Consider the following 18,128-nt stretch of genomic DNA (forward strand, 5'->3'; position numbering starts at 1 on the left):
TTCGGCCGGGCTGCCCAACGACAAGATGTTATGAAACTCGATATGAAAGAGACCCACGAGCATCCGGCATCCTGCAGCTTGGGAAAAACCAAGTACAGAACGAAAACTGGATATCATTCTCAAGCAAAAGGACCTAGGCAGGTATCACTCATCCCGTGTCGTCAAGTCATTACCCCCCGACGCATTCATATACCCCTTCAATTCCCTTACTTACTCTCTTCCTTCTGCCCGCCACCAAACATGCCCCCAACGTATCCCCCAGCACTCTTCGCGCCACTCATCACCGACCCGCCGGCAGACGAAACACCGCTGCCCAAGGAGCCAGCGTAGCTGCCAGAGTCGTCCTTGCCGCCACGCTCCGCCCGGTTGACACCTTCTTGGGACACGGCATCACCGACCGGTTGCAGCAGCCCGCCTTGACCGACTTGTCCGGCGACAGTGTTGTTCACACCGTCCTGGAGCGTGTCGACTTGGTCGACGCCGGTCACCTTGGACTTGTCCATCGCGTCTGCAAAGCGAATCAGTCTCCATTTCCCAGGCAGAAGCTCATTTCAACTCACCCTTGGTGGCATAACTCGCCTTGTTGTCGCTGGTGAACCAGCTCAGATACATATCCTCAATCCACGGCATCCAGTTTTCCTTCTTGTTCTGGTACCCCTGCATCACCCATTCATAGTAGCTCAGTCCCTGCTTCTTTTCAGCTGGCAGAGCGTCGTACGTCGACTTCTTCTGCTCTTCGGACATGGCCTCCCAGTCCTGGGTGCCGCTGCCGGTTGCTGAGCTGGCTTTGTCGGCGCCAGAGGAGGCGGCGTCGGAGGCACCGCCTGCTGCGCTCTTGAGTGAGTCGGCCATGGCTGGTTTGTTGTGCGTGTGTGGTTGAAGGCTAGTTTGAGTGCTGGCCGAGACTTTTGACTTCCGTTCAAATGGGTGATCTCAGTAGAATCAGAGTGTGATGGTGGACTTGCGAACTGGAATAGCGACGCCTGCGGGCTTTTCTACAGCGCCATCCTTTGCATGAGGTCATTCGTCCTACAGCAGGAAACGCCGCAAAAGGAAGGCATCTCTCGAGCTCTAGATCTCGACAGTCACATGCAACAAATCACCTCTATTCCACCGAACGACCTGCTTGCAGTCACGTTCGGTAGGCTTTTTACAACCGTACTGAAGACCAATCGCCTGCTTCTCATCACAATATCGACTTCAACCCCTCGCAGCGAAAAAAGGTCTGTCTACAATCACAACAATGTTAATGTTCGACAACCACACGCGCAGCGTGACGACATCGGCAGGGATTCAAAACCGGGACGGATGAGCACCCACTTCGTCCCCACCAACCATTGCTCTCAGATCCACAGACGCCCACGAGCCGATGTCTTGGATCGCATTGCACAGATTGGGTAAGACGTGTGGCTGTGCGTTTGCTACTCGATTTTTCTTCGATGGTGGGAGAGTGGTGCAGAGGGCAGCAGAGTACTGGCAGGACAGGCTACGGACATGTGGTCATAGCAGCAACACCATCCATTGTACTGCATTCGCGGATAGGTGAGGCAGACATGATAATCGGGAGACGACAGCTAGAAGTGCGAAGATGATAAGGTGTCTAAGATGTAGTCTCGAAAGCTCAAAGACCTATCTTACAATCTCCCCGACGAGCCAGCGTAGCTCATGATGCCCATCACCCAGCGCTCGTGACCTTTTGCCCACTCCCAGCCCTTTACCTAGAACGCCACGCAAAAGCCGCCCAAAGTATCAGCGATGGGTATCTCCAGCGCTTCCTTTCCACACCCAATAAACGCCAAGTCAGGTCGCAAAGACCTCGACGGTTAGCTTGAACGCAGCAACATAAAAACACAACGCCGCTCCGCTTGAGCTCGTGTCATAACACATCTAAGATGCTCCTCGTGATGGGGCTAACGCCCTTTTGAGCCGGACTCCTGGGGTCGGCGTCGGTGGCTCCAGGTCTCTCTTCGGGAGTCGGCGCTGGAGGTACGGCGAGGGAAATAGCGAACGGGTTCTGTGTGAATTCCGTCGCTCGTGGGGACATCAACGCCTCGTCAATACATTCGACCGAGGGAGGCTGAGCCGTCCTGTGCGGCAGCGAGGCCTCCAATTCGGCTCGCCAGCTTTGAAGCTGTTGTTGCTCGCGAATGCTGGGAGACGAGATCTTGCCGCGTAGCCTTGGTGGCCGATTTGGCTGCGTGAGATGCGACTTGTTGGCCTGCTCCGCTGGTCGAGGCCTGGTTTTCATTGACGCTGCTCGTCGCGGTGAGTCTGCCGGGTTCATCGACCCCATGCCCAGCTGTGCTAACAATGCCGACCGGTCGAATGGTGACGAGGCAAATTCGGTTGAGGAGGGTGACATCAGTCCGAAGCTATCTGCTGGATCAACATCTGGTGAAGGCTGCAAAGGAGTCATGGCGAACTCTTCTGTGCGCGGAGAAGTAGTATGTTCGGTCGGTGTCGTGGAGTCCGAGTCGTGACCAAGATCGGGGGTTTCTGTTGGCGCAGAGTCGTTCTGGTTTGGAACTTCCGGCTCCACGACCTTCAGCAGAGGTACCACGGGGACCACGCGGCCAGAGGTGTTCACGTAGGCAGATCCCGGCTTCACAGCACTAATTGCTCGAGCCCTCTGACCTGGAGGTGGCGGCGCAGAGTTGTTCAATGGCCAGGCGAAAGCTGACGGAGCTGAAGACGGACCAGGGCAAGATATCGGAAGCGATTCTGCTGTCTGCGAAGGGGACAGAGGTCCAACACCAGCCGACATGGATGCATCGCCATTTGGGCTTCTCATCGAGAACGGACCGCCCCACTCACTGATGGCCGAGCTCGGGGTTATGGGCGAGAGGCCACGGTCTGCGGAGAGCAGCCCACCGCGCTGGAGGCTTGTTCGGAACTCCTGGAGCTGCATGATAAGGTTCATGTTCGGGCCAATCCACTTGCTGCGCCTTTTGACAATGTCGTATGCCTCCTGCACGCTGAGTGAAGGGTTCTTGTACAGGCCGTACGCCACAACAAGGCTGGCAGACCGACTGACACCGCATTGGCAGTGCACGAGCACCCTCTTCTGCGCAAGAACCATCTCGTCAAGAAGTTTGACCAGCCGCAGGAGGTCAGGCACGATGTCGCTGTTGTGCTCCCATTTGATGTGCATGTAATCTGGTTCTCTTGCGTCCGATGCAGTCGATATTGTATTCGGTCTAGCAGCGTCGTCGGGAGCCGTGGCTTTGGGTGTCGTTGGTGAGTTGTCCGTGGCCCTCGGACTGGCCTCCTCTTGCTGTCCATTGAGCCGGTCGCGCCTGGGTGCAAACTGTATGCCACCCCCACCGTCTATACGGATCTCCGGTTCTTCTGCTTTTGCAACCGGCTGCTCGACCAGAGGATTTCGCACCTCACTCGCGACATTCATCACCACATCGTACCGCCTGCACTGCTCAGCTGTTGGCTCGAGGTAGAGATCGATGTAAGGCTCATAGACGCAGATGGGACCTTCTGGATATGCTTCCGGCTTCTCCTCCTTCGACAGAGGAACATCGAAATTCTGCTCGTCGTCACCAGCCGGCGACTGCTGCGGTGGTATGCTGACTGGAGATAAAATGGTTTCGAGCGTGGGTACGACGCGTGGGTTGGGAGGGATTGCCATACTCTGGGGTACAAGCGGAAGAGAGGGTGACGACTGAAAATGTCGCAGAGTTTGTGGTCGTCCAACAGCCGGTGTGGGTGGAATGGCGAGCTTGATCTCTTGGGGAGGTGCTTTGCTGGTTCCAGGCGTCAACAAAGTGAGGCCTAAGTTGCTCGGCTTCCGCTTCTGAGGCGTGGGCGGCTTGACAAAGGTAGGCGATGCAACAGGAGCAATGCCATCTGTGGCTGCGAGTGGTAGGCTTGGTGTGGAAGACGTGGCTCGTCCAGTGTTCCGCGAAGTGTTCACAGCCAGATTCTTCAAGTTGCGGCCCTTCTTCGGAGGTTGCTGCTTCTGGAGTTCGAAGTATGGCCGGCTATCATCAGAGGTTCGTGGTCGTAGCATTCCAGCTGTGAACGTGGTGGGCGGTGGAGACTCAGGTGAAGAGCCGGGAGATGGCTCTGTCGCGCTTGAGTCGTCCACTGTCGAAATGGTGGTAGTAGGAGAAGATTCAGAAGAGCCCGTGGTAAGATCGCTCAAGGTGTGATGGTGGAAGCGTCGGAACACCTGGTCGTCGAAACCTGGGGATGGATTAAGGATCGTATGCGCATAGGACGAAGGCAAAGGCGGTTCTTTCGTCTGTTGTTCGTGGGGATGGCTCATGTTTGCTGGTGGATGGGTAGGTGAGATCGCGGATCCAAAAGAGAAAGAACTTGGGTCTGATCGATCTTCGTTCATACTTCGTTTAGGCCACGGCCAGCCATAAATTCGTTTCGATGCTGCTGGATTGGTATTACTATGTCGCTGTCTTGCAGCCAAAAATGATCTAGGAGAAGGCATGTCAGCATGAGTTCTAAGACTCAAGAGCCTTGCCAAACAACAACAAGAACGGTCAGTCAACAGAGGGGAAGTGGTATGCAGCGAAGTGGCCGCGACCTCGCTGAGTCGAAAGTACGTGCATCCGGAGGCAATAGCGCTTGGATTGTTGTAGTGCTTCTCGCGGACTAGCAAGCAGGGGATGTGGCCGTGGCCAATAGAGCCTCCAACCACTTGATGATTGCTGCATCGGGAAGAGTAATGAGAAGTGGTACGTACCGGATGGCCTCCGCCGGGAAGGACTGTCAGTGGATGAGGTCCCAGATCTCTCGGGGCGCTAGATGGAACAAAGACTTTGCGCTGAAGGAGTGTCGTTCAATGGGCAAGGATGCGACCGCCGTTTTTAGCAGCAGCGCGTCACCACATGGTGAGAAGGATGTACTCCAGGACGACAAGAAAGAATGCGAGTGGGCGGTGGGTTACTATGTCATGCAGATAGACGCCGGCAGCTGACAGCAGGGAGGCGATTCGAGCCGGTGAAGTTGGGTCTGGCCAATCAGCCGCGCGAACAAGCGCTTGTCCAGTTCTCTGAGTAGATCTATACACCAATGAGCATTCGTGACTTTGAATACGTCGAGCTGCTATGCGCGGCCACTTGCAAGTCTCTGTGGAGACGAGGCCGGAGCACGCGATCGGTATAAGCCTGGGAGGGGTGTCTTATTGCTTGGCGACTCACCTTTGGGATTGAAGAAGCCAGGAACTGGGAAAACGGCCTGGCAACGCCTCTCAAGAACAGGCCGTCGTAGGATCGCTGATTTGCGTCTGTCCAAGTATTCCAATGTAAGACTGGTGTCCTTCTCGCTCAAAGAGTTCTTGCGCGTTGCGTGCCCGGCTGGCGACCACGTACTGTAACCTCACGCGCGTGGAGATGGTTTGCGAGAATATTCCTGCGATACGCTGCGTATGTAGTCGCGCGTGCGACCTCGTGACTTTTATGTGGTGCTGGTGCTGCTGTCGGCGCTGAATGGCAGAGAGAACAAAGAAAGCGCCGGATCTCGCAGGCAGGTGTGGTTGAAGGTCGAAGGTGAAAAGTCACTGGACTGGCCGCGGGTGAAATCGAAGGGGAGTCGCAAAGGAAAGTGCCGCCGGTGGTGAGGAGGGTCGCAGTCGTCGTCGACGCGGTGGTGGTGTTGTCGTTGTACGGCAGCAAAGAGATGCGATGAGAGGGTAGGGACGACTCGATTTGAAACAGCTGCACCTCTATTTTTGGGGCAGCGCACGGCCGGCAGATGATTGGCCAAACCAAAGCAGCCAGAATTCAGTCTTCGATCCCACGCGAGCACAGCACAGCAGGTCTGGCCACTTCACCACACATCCAACCTCAACTCATTCCTGTTACAGTGCTTGCCATTTCATACACAATCACGAAATCACAGGTTCGAGACTGCGACGGTGTTGTCTCTTCTTCGCACTGCAATGTGGCGGGGATCGTTGCTCTTGCCTGTTCTATATTAAGAGCTGTGGAGCGGCTCCGAGCTTGTGACTGCAGCTGCAGCGAACGACACAACGGCGCTCGTTCCTCTTCAGGAAGGTGCATCTGCCGTCCGATCACAAATCTCACCTCGACATCCACCGCACTCTTCCGAGAACGATGCAATTCAGATATCTCGTCAGCCTCACGAGAGGGTGACGATGGTTTCCACGCCTTCTAGCTCTTCGACCGAGGCCCAAAAACTCCAAGATTACCCCTACCTGACGGAGGATCCAATAGACAGATCCTTCAGGATCTGCCAGGTGCGGGCGTAGTCATCAGGCATGACATTGACAGGCTGCGGACACCAACACGGCCGGAAGGCAGCCTTGAAGATTTGCTCACGCACAACAGTGTGCCAGTCGAGGAAGAGGCGTGAGCTCTCGTCCGTCACCGAGACTGCTAAGGAGGGCATTGAAGTCCTCAGTCCGCAACCCTGACCGACATGCATGGCGAACAGATGTCCAAGAGTATCTTCTTGCTGGAATTGCTGCCAACATGAGAGACACCCGCGTCGAACCATTTCGTCTAAGGGTTCTGGTCTGGAATGGTTACGGCGTTCGAGAGCTCATGTGCTAAGCCAGGCTTCTTTTTCCATGGCTTTGGGCAACATTGTGTTCGTGATACGCCAGAGCATGTCAGCGTCGGCCTCATCCAGATGCCAGTCTGACGTCTCCGACATCACTTGTCCACATGGGGGAGCATCCGACCTCCACATGGAGTCCAAGGTCGTTTGAAACCATCGACTGGACCTTTTGCAGTACCGAGTAATATTCGTCACAATCACCTACTGGCCTGGACAATCGAAGCTCTGCACTGACAGCTGGCCTGGTCAAGACGAGAAAAATTGTGGTCCATTTGATGAAGCAGCAGCAGTCATCAGCAAGCGAGGAGACGTGTGAGAACTCTAGTTACCCAGCTGCCATAGGATATGACGACTTCTCTACTGCGGAATATTAAGCTGTAAGTTTTGTGAATGTTGGTATATATATCTCAGACGAGAATGCTTGTTGTTAAGAGAATCTGTAGTCGTCTTTACGACGGACAGCATTGCGCAGGTGAGTCGCAGGAAGCTTTCGATCTCGAGAGTCAGCAATCGACCAGCAGTACTTGGAAATGTATGACAAGTTTCATAGCTGCAAAGGAGGCAGTCTCAGAGAACCGAGTCCATCGCAACAGCTTGCGGTATGGCTAGACATGCCTGCTAAGCAACGTCTTGTTTTCGAGCTTTTATCCCTTCCGAAGAGGAACCCATCCCCACAACGTTGTTGCGCCGGCCATCACCTACAAGATGTGCTACAGGGGAAGGCTTCGGTCTGTATCGAGTCTCTCAACGTAGCTCGGCTCGAGCGGACATTGACATCAAATCAGTATTGGAGACGATCAGGGCTGATCATGTGGATCACGGTAAGTTGGATGTGAGCAGTGTCGCGTCAGACTTTCTGGAGACCTTCATTATTCGCAGATTCCTGTAGGGTTTGTTCAAGTCTGAAAGCGAGGCCGAGGTCTGCTCACTCCACCTCACCTGCACGACAATGGCCCCGCTCTACATGTTCCTGGCTACAGGAGTAACGAGCTGCACTCAGATCACCATGTTCTCATCAAGGAAACTACAGAATGGCTAAGACAGAGAGCATCACGGGCGCTGAACTTGTCGCCAGAAGCATTGAGGCTCTGGGTATCACTACGGTCTTCGGCCTTACAGGTAACATTCCTCCTTCCACAATCATAGATTGAAATCACTGACTGATTGATTCTCCCATAGGCTATCCTGTAACGGCTGTCCTGGAGCAAGTCATCAATCATGGCATCAGATATATCGGCTTCCGAAACGAACAAGCGGCCTCTTACGCTGCGACTGTCTACGGGTACCTGACCGGCAAGCCCGCGTGCTGTATTGTTGTCGGCGGACCAGGCGTTGTTCATGCACTCGCTGGTGTAAGCCTTTATGCCCGAAGACGGAAGGAGCGTCAAGCTGAAGAATGTCCTACAGGCGGTCAACAGCAGCGCCAACTGCTTCCCTCTTCTACTCCTGGCGGGATCATGTGAGAGCTATCTGGTAGGGAAGGGTTCTTTCCAGGAGCTGGATGCCGTTTCCATGCTGTCACCGCATGTGAAAGTGGCCTTGCGTCCACCAATGCTGGAAGGCATCCCGTCAGCCATTCGCCATGCGTACAGATTGGCTTGGTCAGGTCGACCAGGGACAGGATTCGTTGACTTACCGGCAGATTTTCTGCAGAGGACTTTCGACGGCCACGCCGTGGACCTGCCGAAGGTCATTAGCCAGCTAGCGGTTCCGTCTCCCAGCGAAGCAAAGGTCGTGAAGATTGCGGAGGCCCTGAGATCAGCATCCGCGCCACTGCTGGTTATAGGAAAAGGCAGTTCGTACGCTCGCGCCGAGAACGTGCTGCGCAAGCTTGTCGACTTAACACAGATACCATTTTTACCAACACCCATGGGCAAAGGAGTGGTACCGGATTCTCACCCTTGCAACTCATCCTCCGCTCGGTCCACTGCACTGCGGCATGCGGATGTTGTCCTGGTCTTCGGCGCCAAGCTGAACTGGATACTTCACTTCGGCGAGGCTCCAAAGTGGAACGCGGATGCTCGAACAATACAGATTGATGTTGATCCCGATGTGATCGGACAAAATGCCGGTGACGAAGAGCTCGGCGTCGTGTCTGATATCACTGCCTTCGTGCAGAAGCTGCTTCCTCACCTCCAAGGGTGGCAATACCCGGCATCGTCACATTTCCGTCAACTGCTTACCAGTGAGAAAGCGAAAAACGAAGGGAAATTGGCGAAAGCAGCCCAGCTCAAGACGGAGCCTCTGAAATTCGAACACGCCTTCCACGTCATAAGAAGTACTCTCGACGCTGTCTCCCCTCCCTCGGATGGTGGCATCGTCTACGTCTCGGAAGGCGCTCGCACGATGGACACCTCGAGAGCATGGTTCTATCAAGAATATCCACGCCTGCGCCTCGACGCTGGAACCCATGGGACAATGGGCGTCGGCTTTGGGTATGCTATCGCCGCGTGGGAAGCGTACAATGGCCCGCGTGCAGAAGCATCTTCAGGCAAGGCCGGCAGGAAGAAGATCGTTGGTTTGATTGGCGATTCGGCGACGGGATTTTCTGGGATGGAGATCGAGACGATGGCGAGATGTGGACAGGACTGCCTTATCTTCGTCATGAATAACGGAGGAGTCTATCATGGCCATGCAGACAGTCAGCAGGAGTATGCAGCGCAGCAAAAAGCATCCGCTGATGGTCGTGGCGCCGAAGGACTTCGCAGCTGGAGTCTTCGGTTCGAGACACGGTATGACATGCTCGCTGACGCAGTTGGAGGGAAAGGGTATCTGGTCCGTACTTCGGATGAGCTGCAAAGGGCGGCGGAAGAGGGTTTTAAGGCGAGGGTGAGACTCCTTGCACAAGCGGCCGCCACTCTGCTGAATTATTCCAGGTCCCTGTCATTGTCAATGTTCTGGTGGAATCTGGGAAAGGTTCAGTTGCTGCAAGTCTTCACTTGCGATGCCTGACGCCTCGCGATCTAATCTTCTTGCAGGTATTTGGCTTTCAGGTGCCAGAGAAGGCAGAAGCTCAGAGCAAGTCTGTACCAGAGTCAAAACTGTGATACGCAGTACTGGAATGATGCTAGCTCAGCGGACCTCAGCAAGGTAAACTGCTTGAGCATGATACATCCGTCCTCGAAGACATCGACCCTTGCGACAAACCCAGCTTGTCGTTGCTCAAAGACGCTCTCCACATCTTCTCAGCAATCGAGCTTCTCTCCCGTACGCGCTTGCCGTACAACGAGAAAACTATCGCAATGCCACAATACAGCGTAGCTACTCCAGCTGATATGAACAACGCATTATTCGTCCCCAGCTTATGAAAGAACTGTCGGCCGAACAATGGAAACGTGCCTGACAGTACAGCTCGCAGGAATGCCATTGGTGCATTGGCGGACGCTGCGTAGGTTGCGTAGGTATCGCAAAGGTATCCCGAGAGGAGATTGTCGAACTCCTGCGTGCTGAAGCCGATGAGGACCAAAGAGGCGATGGAGACCCAGGCTGAAACGCCAGAGGTCATGGGTGGCACCGTCCATGCAAACCACCAGAGGCCTCCAGCAAGAATCGGCGCTGCGACGAGAAAACCAAACAGCTTGTCTTCTGGCTCGAGAGGTCGGCCTTGTCGCTTTCGAAGTGCGATGACTTGGTAATCGTAGATACGCGGGAGGAAGGCGAAGAGTACGCCGACGGCGATAGCGAGCACTGAAAGCTGGTGTCAGCCACTAACTTGGATGCACGCATGAGAACGTGCTTGACCCACTTGTCAAGGAGGCTTGTCGGTTGGTGAATCCGAAGCCTTCCACATAAACCGTCCCGACCGCTTCCGAAAAGAGGTAGACGACAGCTACAACTGTCGCCGCCATGACGGAGGTCAAAAAGACGATCGGCTCAGTGAAGAAGAGTCGCAAAGGCAGCCACAGAGATGTCCGCATGAACTTGGACATGGTCGGCAAGCAGTCTTCTCCTTCCAGCGACAAGCCGTCGAAGCTGGTCTCTCGCTCGATCGCTTTGACCTGCTGGCGTATGACTTGCGATGGTCGAGACTCTTGCATGCCGAAGCAGAAGATTGCAGCGACGCCCGCAACGATTGCGGCGATGATGAAAACCCACGGCCTGAGAAGTGAGCTTATGCTGGACGCGATCGGCGTCGGGAGCTTACCATCTCAAACTTGACGTGGCCACGAAGGTTGCGACAGGCGGACCGATGCAAAGACCTAGGATTGCGCCAGCGATCCAGGTATGGATGACGAACGTTCGAGTGGTGATGTCCCACATGTTCTCGAAACTTCCTGCTGCTACCACCGCTGGTATCGCCGACAGAAGTCCGGTCATGAACCTGCCCAGCACGACAACTGGCAAGATTGGGCATGTGACCATGGCGATGCAGAACAGTGAGTACCCAAGCGTGGAGCTGAGGTAGATCGTGCGGCCTCCGAAGCTCTCTGCTATGGGCGAGAAGATCAGTCCTCCGATGGCTTGACCCAGCAAGTATAATGTCGTGAAGCAGAATAGCGACCATTCCCGGCTCAAGCCAAGCTCATCCGCTGCCAGTGGAGCTACCGAGGAGCCAGTGTTCGAGATGAGAGTGACGAAGAACTCCAGGAAGCAGATGACGGCCGTGTCGTATAACTTCCGGACTAGTGACCACCGGCGTGGATGTGTGAGGCTGTCGGGTGCCCATCTGACTGTTCCGGTATTATCGACTTCGAATCCTTTGGCTTCTAGGGCGTCAGACACTTTGCGAGGTACTGCTATTGGCTTCTTCAGGCTGCTGGATGAGCTTGTCGATGACTGCGAGAGCGATCGCCGGCCTTCTTCTTCCGGGGTGGGAAGTCTCATCGTGGGAGCTGCTGTTCCGTCCAGCTCAGCAACGACGGATTGTGCTTCGTGGCTTGCTGGATCCATCCAGTGTGGCGACATGTTGCGCGCTTCCAGTATGCCGTATTCGAGGGCCGAACGGAGCGACACTGTTCAGTTCTACGACCGGACTTACCTTGGGTGTACCCCCTTCGCTGGCGCGGCCCAGCTACATACGATGTCGGCATTCAAAACACCCCCATCACACCCAACAGCCTGGCAGCGACAATGCCGGCCAGTTGCGTGAACGAGCGCAGGGAGCCAGGGCTCCCGAGAGATCGTAACCAAGATTGCTCAATGTCGATGGCCTCGTACGTCACGATGGTAACGACGATGGAATGCTCTCTATCGTACGGGCGGCCCATAAAAGGAAAAGTGATGCTGGCTCAATGAGAAAAACCTGCGCGCTGGCAATAGATTGCCGTCATTATGTTTCACCTGCGATAGGCGTTCTGTGCCAGGGACACCTGTACGGGCGATCAGGGTGGAGAGGAATGCTTCGATGGAATGCGTATTTCGCCCTGTAGCAACGCCCACACCAGCCAGCTGGATCGGACCTGGCGGAGCGGGCATCATGTCAGATGTTTCATAACAAACCCCATCATGTCCTCATTCTCATATTCCGGCGCCATGTCGAAGAGATGCTCCTTCCCATGCACCCTCTCATACACCACCTCCAGCCCACAGCCGACTGCTGCTCCGACCACTTCATCCGCCTGCTCCACGCCGACAGCAGAGTCGGTATCAGCATGCAGCACATACGTCGGCGGTAATCTGTGCTCGTGAATTTTGCGCGACACTCTCCACGGCTTCGCGACCTCCGGGTCTTGCACACCTAAGAGCTCCGGGGCTCTGCCGGTCGAAAGCATGTACAGCGGCAAATCCATCCTCGGATCCGGTGGCTCGCAGTTCGCCACGACTTCAGCACTGCGATCAAGGTATGGTGCCATGGCCTTTGCAGAAGGCACGCTGTAGCCTGTTGGAGGAGGCTGCGGCATGGCGAACGCAGGTCCAAGCGGGTCGGTCATGGGATAGGTAGCTACTACCACCTGTGGCTTCGGCTGGATGTACAGGCCTGCGAGGAGGGCGAGGTAACCACCAGCGCTCGATCCGCTGACTGCGAGACGGGAGACGTCTACTACGTTTTTGAGCCCAGCTTCGGCGAGGCGCGCTGGGAGTGAAGAACGAATGAAGGATATGCAGTCCTTGACGTCCCTAAAGATGTCCGGCAGGGTTGTTTGAGGGGCAAGACGGTAGTCGGCGGAGACGCAGGTGTATCCTTGCTGCTGTACTCCTCTGCGGAGGTAAGGTGGTAGTTGGCTGCGGTGGCCTTGCCTGCAAGCAATTGTTAGCCTTACCAGGCGACTACTTGAGAATGACGGGGCGCTTACAGCAGTCCGCCTCCGTGTAGCCACAGAAGTATAGGAGCTTTCGTTACTTTGGGGGCGAGATAGATGTCGAGGAGGATATCCAGACTGCCGACTGTCTTGTAAGTGAGTGTGCGAGATGGTAGCATGCCTGTCATTGTCGTGTAGTGAGTTCGTTCATTCACAGTGAAGTATTTGGAGCAGCTGTACCTCCTTTGAATGAACAGATGTTGCCTTCGTACGGCCGAGAAGGATGAAGGTTGCAATGATCAGCATTTTGCATCCTTAGTGTCGTGGGTCAAGGCAGAGAAATGCTGAATTTGGAAGGCATTCTGCTGATGGTCGGAGATTCGGATATCGGCTCTATACCTCTTGAATGAATCCGCTTGCCGTTATGAATACAACGAAGCCTACTTACTCCTGGCTACCCCATGGACCTCAGAATGTCCTTCGCCTGTCCGTGTAGATGCACACTCTCGTACTCGCTCGCGTTTGTCCTGACTTCTCTCAGCTCCTCCCCTTCCCCTGCCACATCATCCTGGTCCTTCCTCATCACGCCCTCGACCTTCTTGACAGCCTTTCCTTCTTTGAAACTCATCCACCCGCCCACGCCAGCAATGATACACGCCAAAGCCACGAACAGTCCGGTCGACCACGGCGGACGAGCGTACCGATTCATTCCCCACATGAAGCCACACAAGCAGCACTGGAAGAAAGTGTTCCAGACTTGACACCAGATGAAGAAGTCGAGCTTCCAAGGTGCTGTCGCTGGGGCGCGAATGCCGCTCGGTGGTGGAGGTGGAGTTTTAGCGAGTGGCAAGGGTAGGCGTGGATCGGCGTCTGGCAGGGAAGAATGCGCGGCTTCAAGATCTGACCCAGGGGTTGCTGTCTTCTGCAGGTGGGTGAGGTAATCTTGTGATGGAATGGAGTCAAGCGTCTGGCTGCCAGATAAGCGGAACCAGCTTCGATGGATCCCAGCCAGGACACGCAGACCATACATCTTATTAGAACTTTTCGAAGAGGTGAGGCGCCAGCGAAGAAGGTAGTAGAGATCTCTGAACCTCCAAGGTACCAGCCCGAAGCCGGTGACGCAGAAGAGGGCATTGAGAATCTGGCTGTCAATCTCGATCCACACTCGACGTGGGCTATTGATGTCGTTGCAATTGTGGTAGTAAGGTCCAGGCAAATCGAGAGCAGCAGCGGGCGACATATGCCGTTGGTTCTCTGCAGTGTGGACGGGAGCCCAGCACATGGCTGGCGCAGCGCCGCAGAGCAGGAGGAAGAGCATGCCGCCCCATGCCACCACGTTCAAGCCGTAGAGAGTGACGAGGAAGCCAAAAGGCGTGAGGAACCATTTCCAGAAAGCTTTGAGGCCGATCAGCGTGGAGGTTGTCCACGGAAGTTTTGGTGGTGTTTGATAGTTAGGGTTCGCATGTTGTTCAGGGGCTTCTATTCTGTCGTGGTCGGTCCGCTCGTTATCCGGGCTGGTCAGAGGTCTTGACTCTGGTATGTTCGCCGGTGTAGCTGCTCGAGCTTCCGCGTGGCTGCTGTGATCCCGTCTCCCGTCCTCTGCCCGTAGTCCTTCGCTTGTCCGCTCATCGGCGCTCACTCGTGTCCGCTCCTCCGCCAAAGGCTCGAAAGGCTCGATGAAGCGCGAGTCTCGTACATTAGGACGCTCTCCCGAACCACTCGACCTGCGTCTTGGACCTGGTTTTGCCGACCTCTCTGCGCTCCAGCCATCTTGCCCAAACTGCCCACTCCTGATCTCCTTGACGCTCGGCGCTCGTGCGGTCGCTGCTGCTGTGGCGGCAATGAAACCAGGAGGAGGGTCGCGGTGCAGAACAAAATCCTCGGTGGCAGATGCAACGCTCTGCGCGACGCTGGAGAAAGAGGAAGTCCGTTTCCAGGGTGGTGGTGGAGAGGGTGGAGACGACGCCATTGCTGTAGCTGATGATGACTACTCCTTCAAGGTTCGGCCTGGTCACAATCGCTATGCCTTTGAGTGTGCTGGACGACACATGAGGGAAGACGCTGCGGATATGAATCTGAATCTGAATCTGGGACAGGTCCCAAGCATGTCTACGTCGTCGAACTCTTGGAAGGCCGAAACACGCATTCGCGACCAGCCGATCTGCGACTCTCGGGCTGCACTACGCCACACCACCGCCCACCTGCTGCGTCTGCTGCTGTCGTCACTTCTATTGGCGCCCTCGCAAAAGTGCGAGGCACATTGGATGTACTGATGATCTAAGTGTACAGCCAGACACTAGGACGGCAACACCATTATGGCGGAGGCACTTTAGGTCTAACGCCATCTCCAACAACATCAGTACCCCTGCAGCCCTACAATCTACCGACCTCAACGACGAAACAGCGTAAGACATGCGGCGCGAATCTATCGCTTGATAGTATGTCGTGAATCCGGACAGCCTCTTCATCGCTCTTGAGTTTTGACTGGCAAGGACCGGCGTGGCAAGACAAGACCTCCGCCTGACGGTACTGGGGAGGGCAGTCGTGACCACCCCGTCCGATCCGCGCTTGCTCGTACTTCACGCGAAATGAGACACGTCGACCGTGTAAAAGCATCTCCACTTCTCTTCACCTTCACCAGGAAACCACAGGTAGGTGGCGTGAAAAGAAATCAAGCCCACGAAACAGCCATTCGCCATGCCGCCGAAGCGTAAGACATCTGCCAGCGTGGACGACAATAGCGTTGCTCACGGTATTAATAGGCCGCTCCACAAGCGAGACCCCGGAGGCATCAGACGATGACTTCGTTGCTGCTGCACCGGTCCTCAAGAAGGCTCGCACGCAGTCCACCAAGCCAGCACAACATGCCCTGGGATCAGGAGGAGAAGGCTTCCAAGCTGTCTGGGACGTACGGGGTGTGAGACCATCCAAGATATGTAACGGGGGCGCTTGTTCTTTGACATCCGGCGTATTCCCAACGTGAGATGGGCAGCAGAGGAGAGCAATTCAGATTCACTTGTCAGCTCAAAATGTAGGGTATGAAACTACTCGCATCTTTGAACAACCGGCAGCTTGAAGGCTCTCTGTCTACTTCTGCACTTCATGCTGAAGCCATGTCCATGCTGAAGCCAGTGTGAGCTACATGCCTCAGAGTGAAGACGCTCTGAATCATGCCCATGTGCCCATGTGCCCGTCAGGCCAGCAAGAAATCTCCCGTCCTCTGCTGCTCGGTGAGGTATCACCAGCCAGCCCAGCACCTAAACGCTCAGCCAGCTCTTACCTCACCAGCTCACTCCTTCAGACGTCTAGTATCGCCCCTCCACTCGTGTAAAACACCTTCTCGCCCGGCCGCTTCGGCCCATACATCGGCTTCTCCTCATCGAGATTCACCCCACCCTCCTCCCAGCCCTCCATATCATCTTCCACCTTCTCCTTCGCACGCTCGATCGCCTCCACAGTCCTCTGCTTCAGCTTCTCCTCCATCTGCTTCGCTGCGTCATCAGAGTCCCGCTGACTGCTTTGTGTAACGCACATCGCCAGCAGAGCCCACAACGTGTACACCGCATCGTTACCCGCATTGTGGAGGTGCCAGCCCGTAAGGTCGTACTCGTAGAGGATACTGCCGAGGGCGCGCGCATTGGGGTCCTTGTTGCAGACGCGGAACATGGTCGCCGTGTCCAGGGTGTCCACGACGCTGCTGCTGTTGTAGGGGTTGTAACCGATGGAGTGGAGGTATTTGATGTCTTGACTGATGTCGTGGCCGACGAGGACGATGTTGCGCTTCTCTTCCGTTTCATCGGGAGGTGGGGAGCCACTGTAGGGGTACTTGAAGCAGGAGGCGGTTGTCTGGACCACTTTGTCTAAGCCCACGAACTCGGATCTGCCGAATTCAAACTTGTCAGGGCAGCCTTGGACGAAATCCTTATTAACGAGGTATGTGTACTCGGCAACGCGGATGTGGCGAGCGCGGATGGCCTTTTGCCATTCGGTGCCAGTTGGGCCGGGAGCGGTGGTCTTGAGGTCGCGAGTGTCAAGGGTGGCGATGCCAATCTCGGTGATCTGACGTTATGAATGCTCGTAGGCCTCGAGGTCCACGGCAATGAAGATGACGTCTTGACCGAAGGGATAGGGCATGATGTTTGTAATGTCGATGGGTGAGAGGGAGAGGTTCGCGAGATCAGCTTCGAGAGACTCGCTTGACTGAGGCCCTGGACACATGCCCAAGTACTTCTGAGCGCGCTTCATCTCCCGAGCCATGCCCTGGCGCTTGATCACGACTTCTTCTTGACGCTTCTTCTTGGCCGCCTTGGACTTGTTCTTCGCGATCTCCTGCGCCAGCTCCATCTTCGCCCGGAAGGCCTCGTGCGTGCGGCTACCCATGTCTTCGGAGACTGACTCTGGCAGTGGAAGATGGTCAGTCCAGTAGTCGATTTGGTCGCGGCTGGTCGAATGGCCCAAAACGACTGGTCTGAGGTGGCGGAGGTCGATGTCGTCGAAGCTGATGACCAGGCCGTCCTCACGCAGCTCGTCAGTGATCTTGAGGTGAGCGTTTGGGAAGGCGTGGTTGATGTCGTCTAGAAGTCCTTGCAGCTGGTACTTCGGGATGAAGAGCACGGGTTTAGCGGTGGGGTAGTGTTCGGACCAGATGTAGTGGCTGAAGTGAGGTCAGTGAAAGCTTGGATGCATATGGAACGTCAATGCCGTCCTTCAGACATGCAGTAAAGTGAATGCCACTTACAGATCCCACTCACGGTTCCAGATCTTGCTTGCGTCGAAGAAGGCGGTGGCCAGGGGCTGCCTCAGGTCGGCCTTGACGAACTTGTACGGGTACTTGACGACGGCTGCGAAGGGACAGTATCCCATGCCCAGTGGAGCTGGCTCACCTCTGCGAGGATCGAAGTTGTAGTGGGAGTCGCCGTCTGCCATGTGAGGGGTCGTTGGTGTTGTGGCCGGGCCAGGTGCGGTTGGATCAGGCTCGTGGAGATGGAGTTGGGGTTGCAGATTCCACCACTCGACCGCGCTGTCCTCGCCGTCTTGAGTCTTCGTGTTTGATGACGGGTCTGCGACGTCTTCCGTGGGGTTGACGTTCGTGTTACTTGGTGCACTCGCTTGTGCTTGAGGCTTCTTGGGTGGCAGATTCTCTTCGCCTCCCAGCACCTTCACAAGGCGGTCCATCCTCGAAGTGCCTGCCATGATCGGCTAGTGAGTGCTATGGATTGACGGAAGGTTTGGGGAAGAAGATAGTGTGCTTGTGGAAAAACCCGTCCAGGTTCCTGGTGAGAGAGAAGGCAGGTTGTGAGGAAAGTTCGAAACAATGACAAGTCTGTTTCGCTTGCCTGTGTAACCTCGTCATGCAGCGCCTCGTGAACTTGGACTGACATGTGATTGCAGATTGATCAC

At 55.5% G+C, this 18,128-nt stretch overlaps 7 protein-coding genes across 7 annotated transcripts; 1 reads left to right on the forward strand and 6 right to left on the reverse strand.

Moving 5' to 3' along the window:
* Positions 1-206: 206 nt before the first annotated feature.
* LTR77_002606 (uncharacterized protein) lies at positions 207-852 on the reverse strand (the record flags this gene model as incomplete). The annotated part of the gene is made up of 2 exons (XM_064799865.1): positions 207-508; positions 561-852. The coding sequence occupies 2 exons, from the start codon at positions 850-852 to the stop codon at positions 207-209; spliced, it is 594 nt and encodes a 197-aa protein (XP_064662620.1).
* Positions 853-1,876: 1,024 nt separating this feature from the next.
* CPP1 (tyrosine/serine/threonine protein phosphatase) lies at positions 1,877-4,279 on the reverse strand (the record flags this gene model as incomplete). Its single annotated transcript, XM_064799866.1, has 2 exons — positions 1,877-3,582; positions 3,643-4,279. 2 exons carry the CDS (start codon positions 4,277-4,279, stop codon positions 1,877-1,879), a joined length of 2,343 nt encoding a protein of 780 aa, XP_064662621.1.
* Positions 4,280-7,580: 3,301 nt separating this feature from the next.
* LTR77_002608 (uncharacterized protein) lies at positions 7,581-9,596 on the forward strand (the record flags this gene model as incomplete). Its single annotated transcript, XM_064799867.1, has 4 exons — positions 7,581-7,668; positions 7,729-7,901; positions 7,957-9,378; positions 9,426-9,596. The coding sequence occupies 4 exons, from the start codon at positions 7,581-7,583 to the stop codon at positions 9,594-9,596; spliced, it is 1,854 nt and encodes a 617-aa protein (XP_064662622.1).
* Positions 9,597-9,631: 35 nt separating this feature from the next.
* Positions 9,632-11,454, reverse strand: LTR77_002609 (uncharacterized protein; the record flags this gene model as incomplete). The annotated part of the gene is made up of 3 exons (XM_064799868.1): positions 9,632-10,236; positions 10,295-10,647; positions 10,694-11,454. The coding sequence occupies 3 exons, from the start codon at positions 11,452-11,454 to the stop codon at positions 9,632-9,634; spliced, it is 1,719 nt and encodes a 572-aa protein (XP_064662623.1).
* A 509-nt stretch (positions 11,455-11,963) lies between these two features.
* Positions 11,964-12,916, reverse strand: LTR77_002610 (uncharacterized protein; the record flags this gene model as incomplete). Its single annotated transcript, XM_064799869.1, has 2 exons — positions 11,964-12,726; positions 12,783-12,916. 2 exons carry the CDS (start codon positions 12,914-12,916, stop codon positions 11,964-11,966), a joined length of 897 nt encoding a protein of 298 aa, XP_064662624.1.
* A 266-nt stretch (positions 12,917-13,182) lies between these two features.
* Positions 13,183-14,697, reverse strand: LTR77_002611 (uncharacterized protein; the record flags this gene model as incomplete). The annotated part of the gene is made up of 1 exon (XM_064799870.1): positions 13,183-14,697. One exon carries the CDS (start codon positions 14,695-14,697, stop codon positions 13,183-13,185), a length of 1,515 nt encoding a protein of 504 aa, XP_064662625.1.
* A 1,328-nt stretch (positions 14,698-16,025) lies between these two features.
* On the reverse strand, positions 16,026-17,921 carry LTR77_002612 (uncharacterized protein; the record flags this gene model as incomplete). The annotated part of the gene is made up of 3 exons (XM_064799871.1): positions 16,026-16,787; positions 16,824-17,382; positions 17,467-17,921. The coding sequence occupies 3 exons, from the start codon at positions 17,919-17,921 to the stop codon at positions 16,026-16,028; spliced, it is 1,776 nt and encodes a 591-aa protein (XP_064662626.1).
* Positions 17,922-18,128: the final 207 nt, after the last annotated feature.

This window comes from Saxophila tyrrhenica, assembly GCF_035928015.1.
Source record: "Saxophila tyrrhenica strain CCFEE 5935 chromosome Unknown scaffold_3, whole genome shotgun sequence".
NCBI lineage: Eukaryota > Fungi > Ascomycota > Dothideomycetes > Mycosphaerellales > Extremaceae > Saxophila > Saxophila tyrrhenica.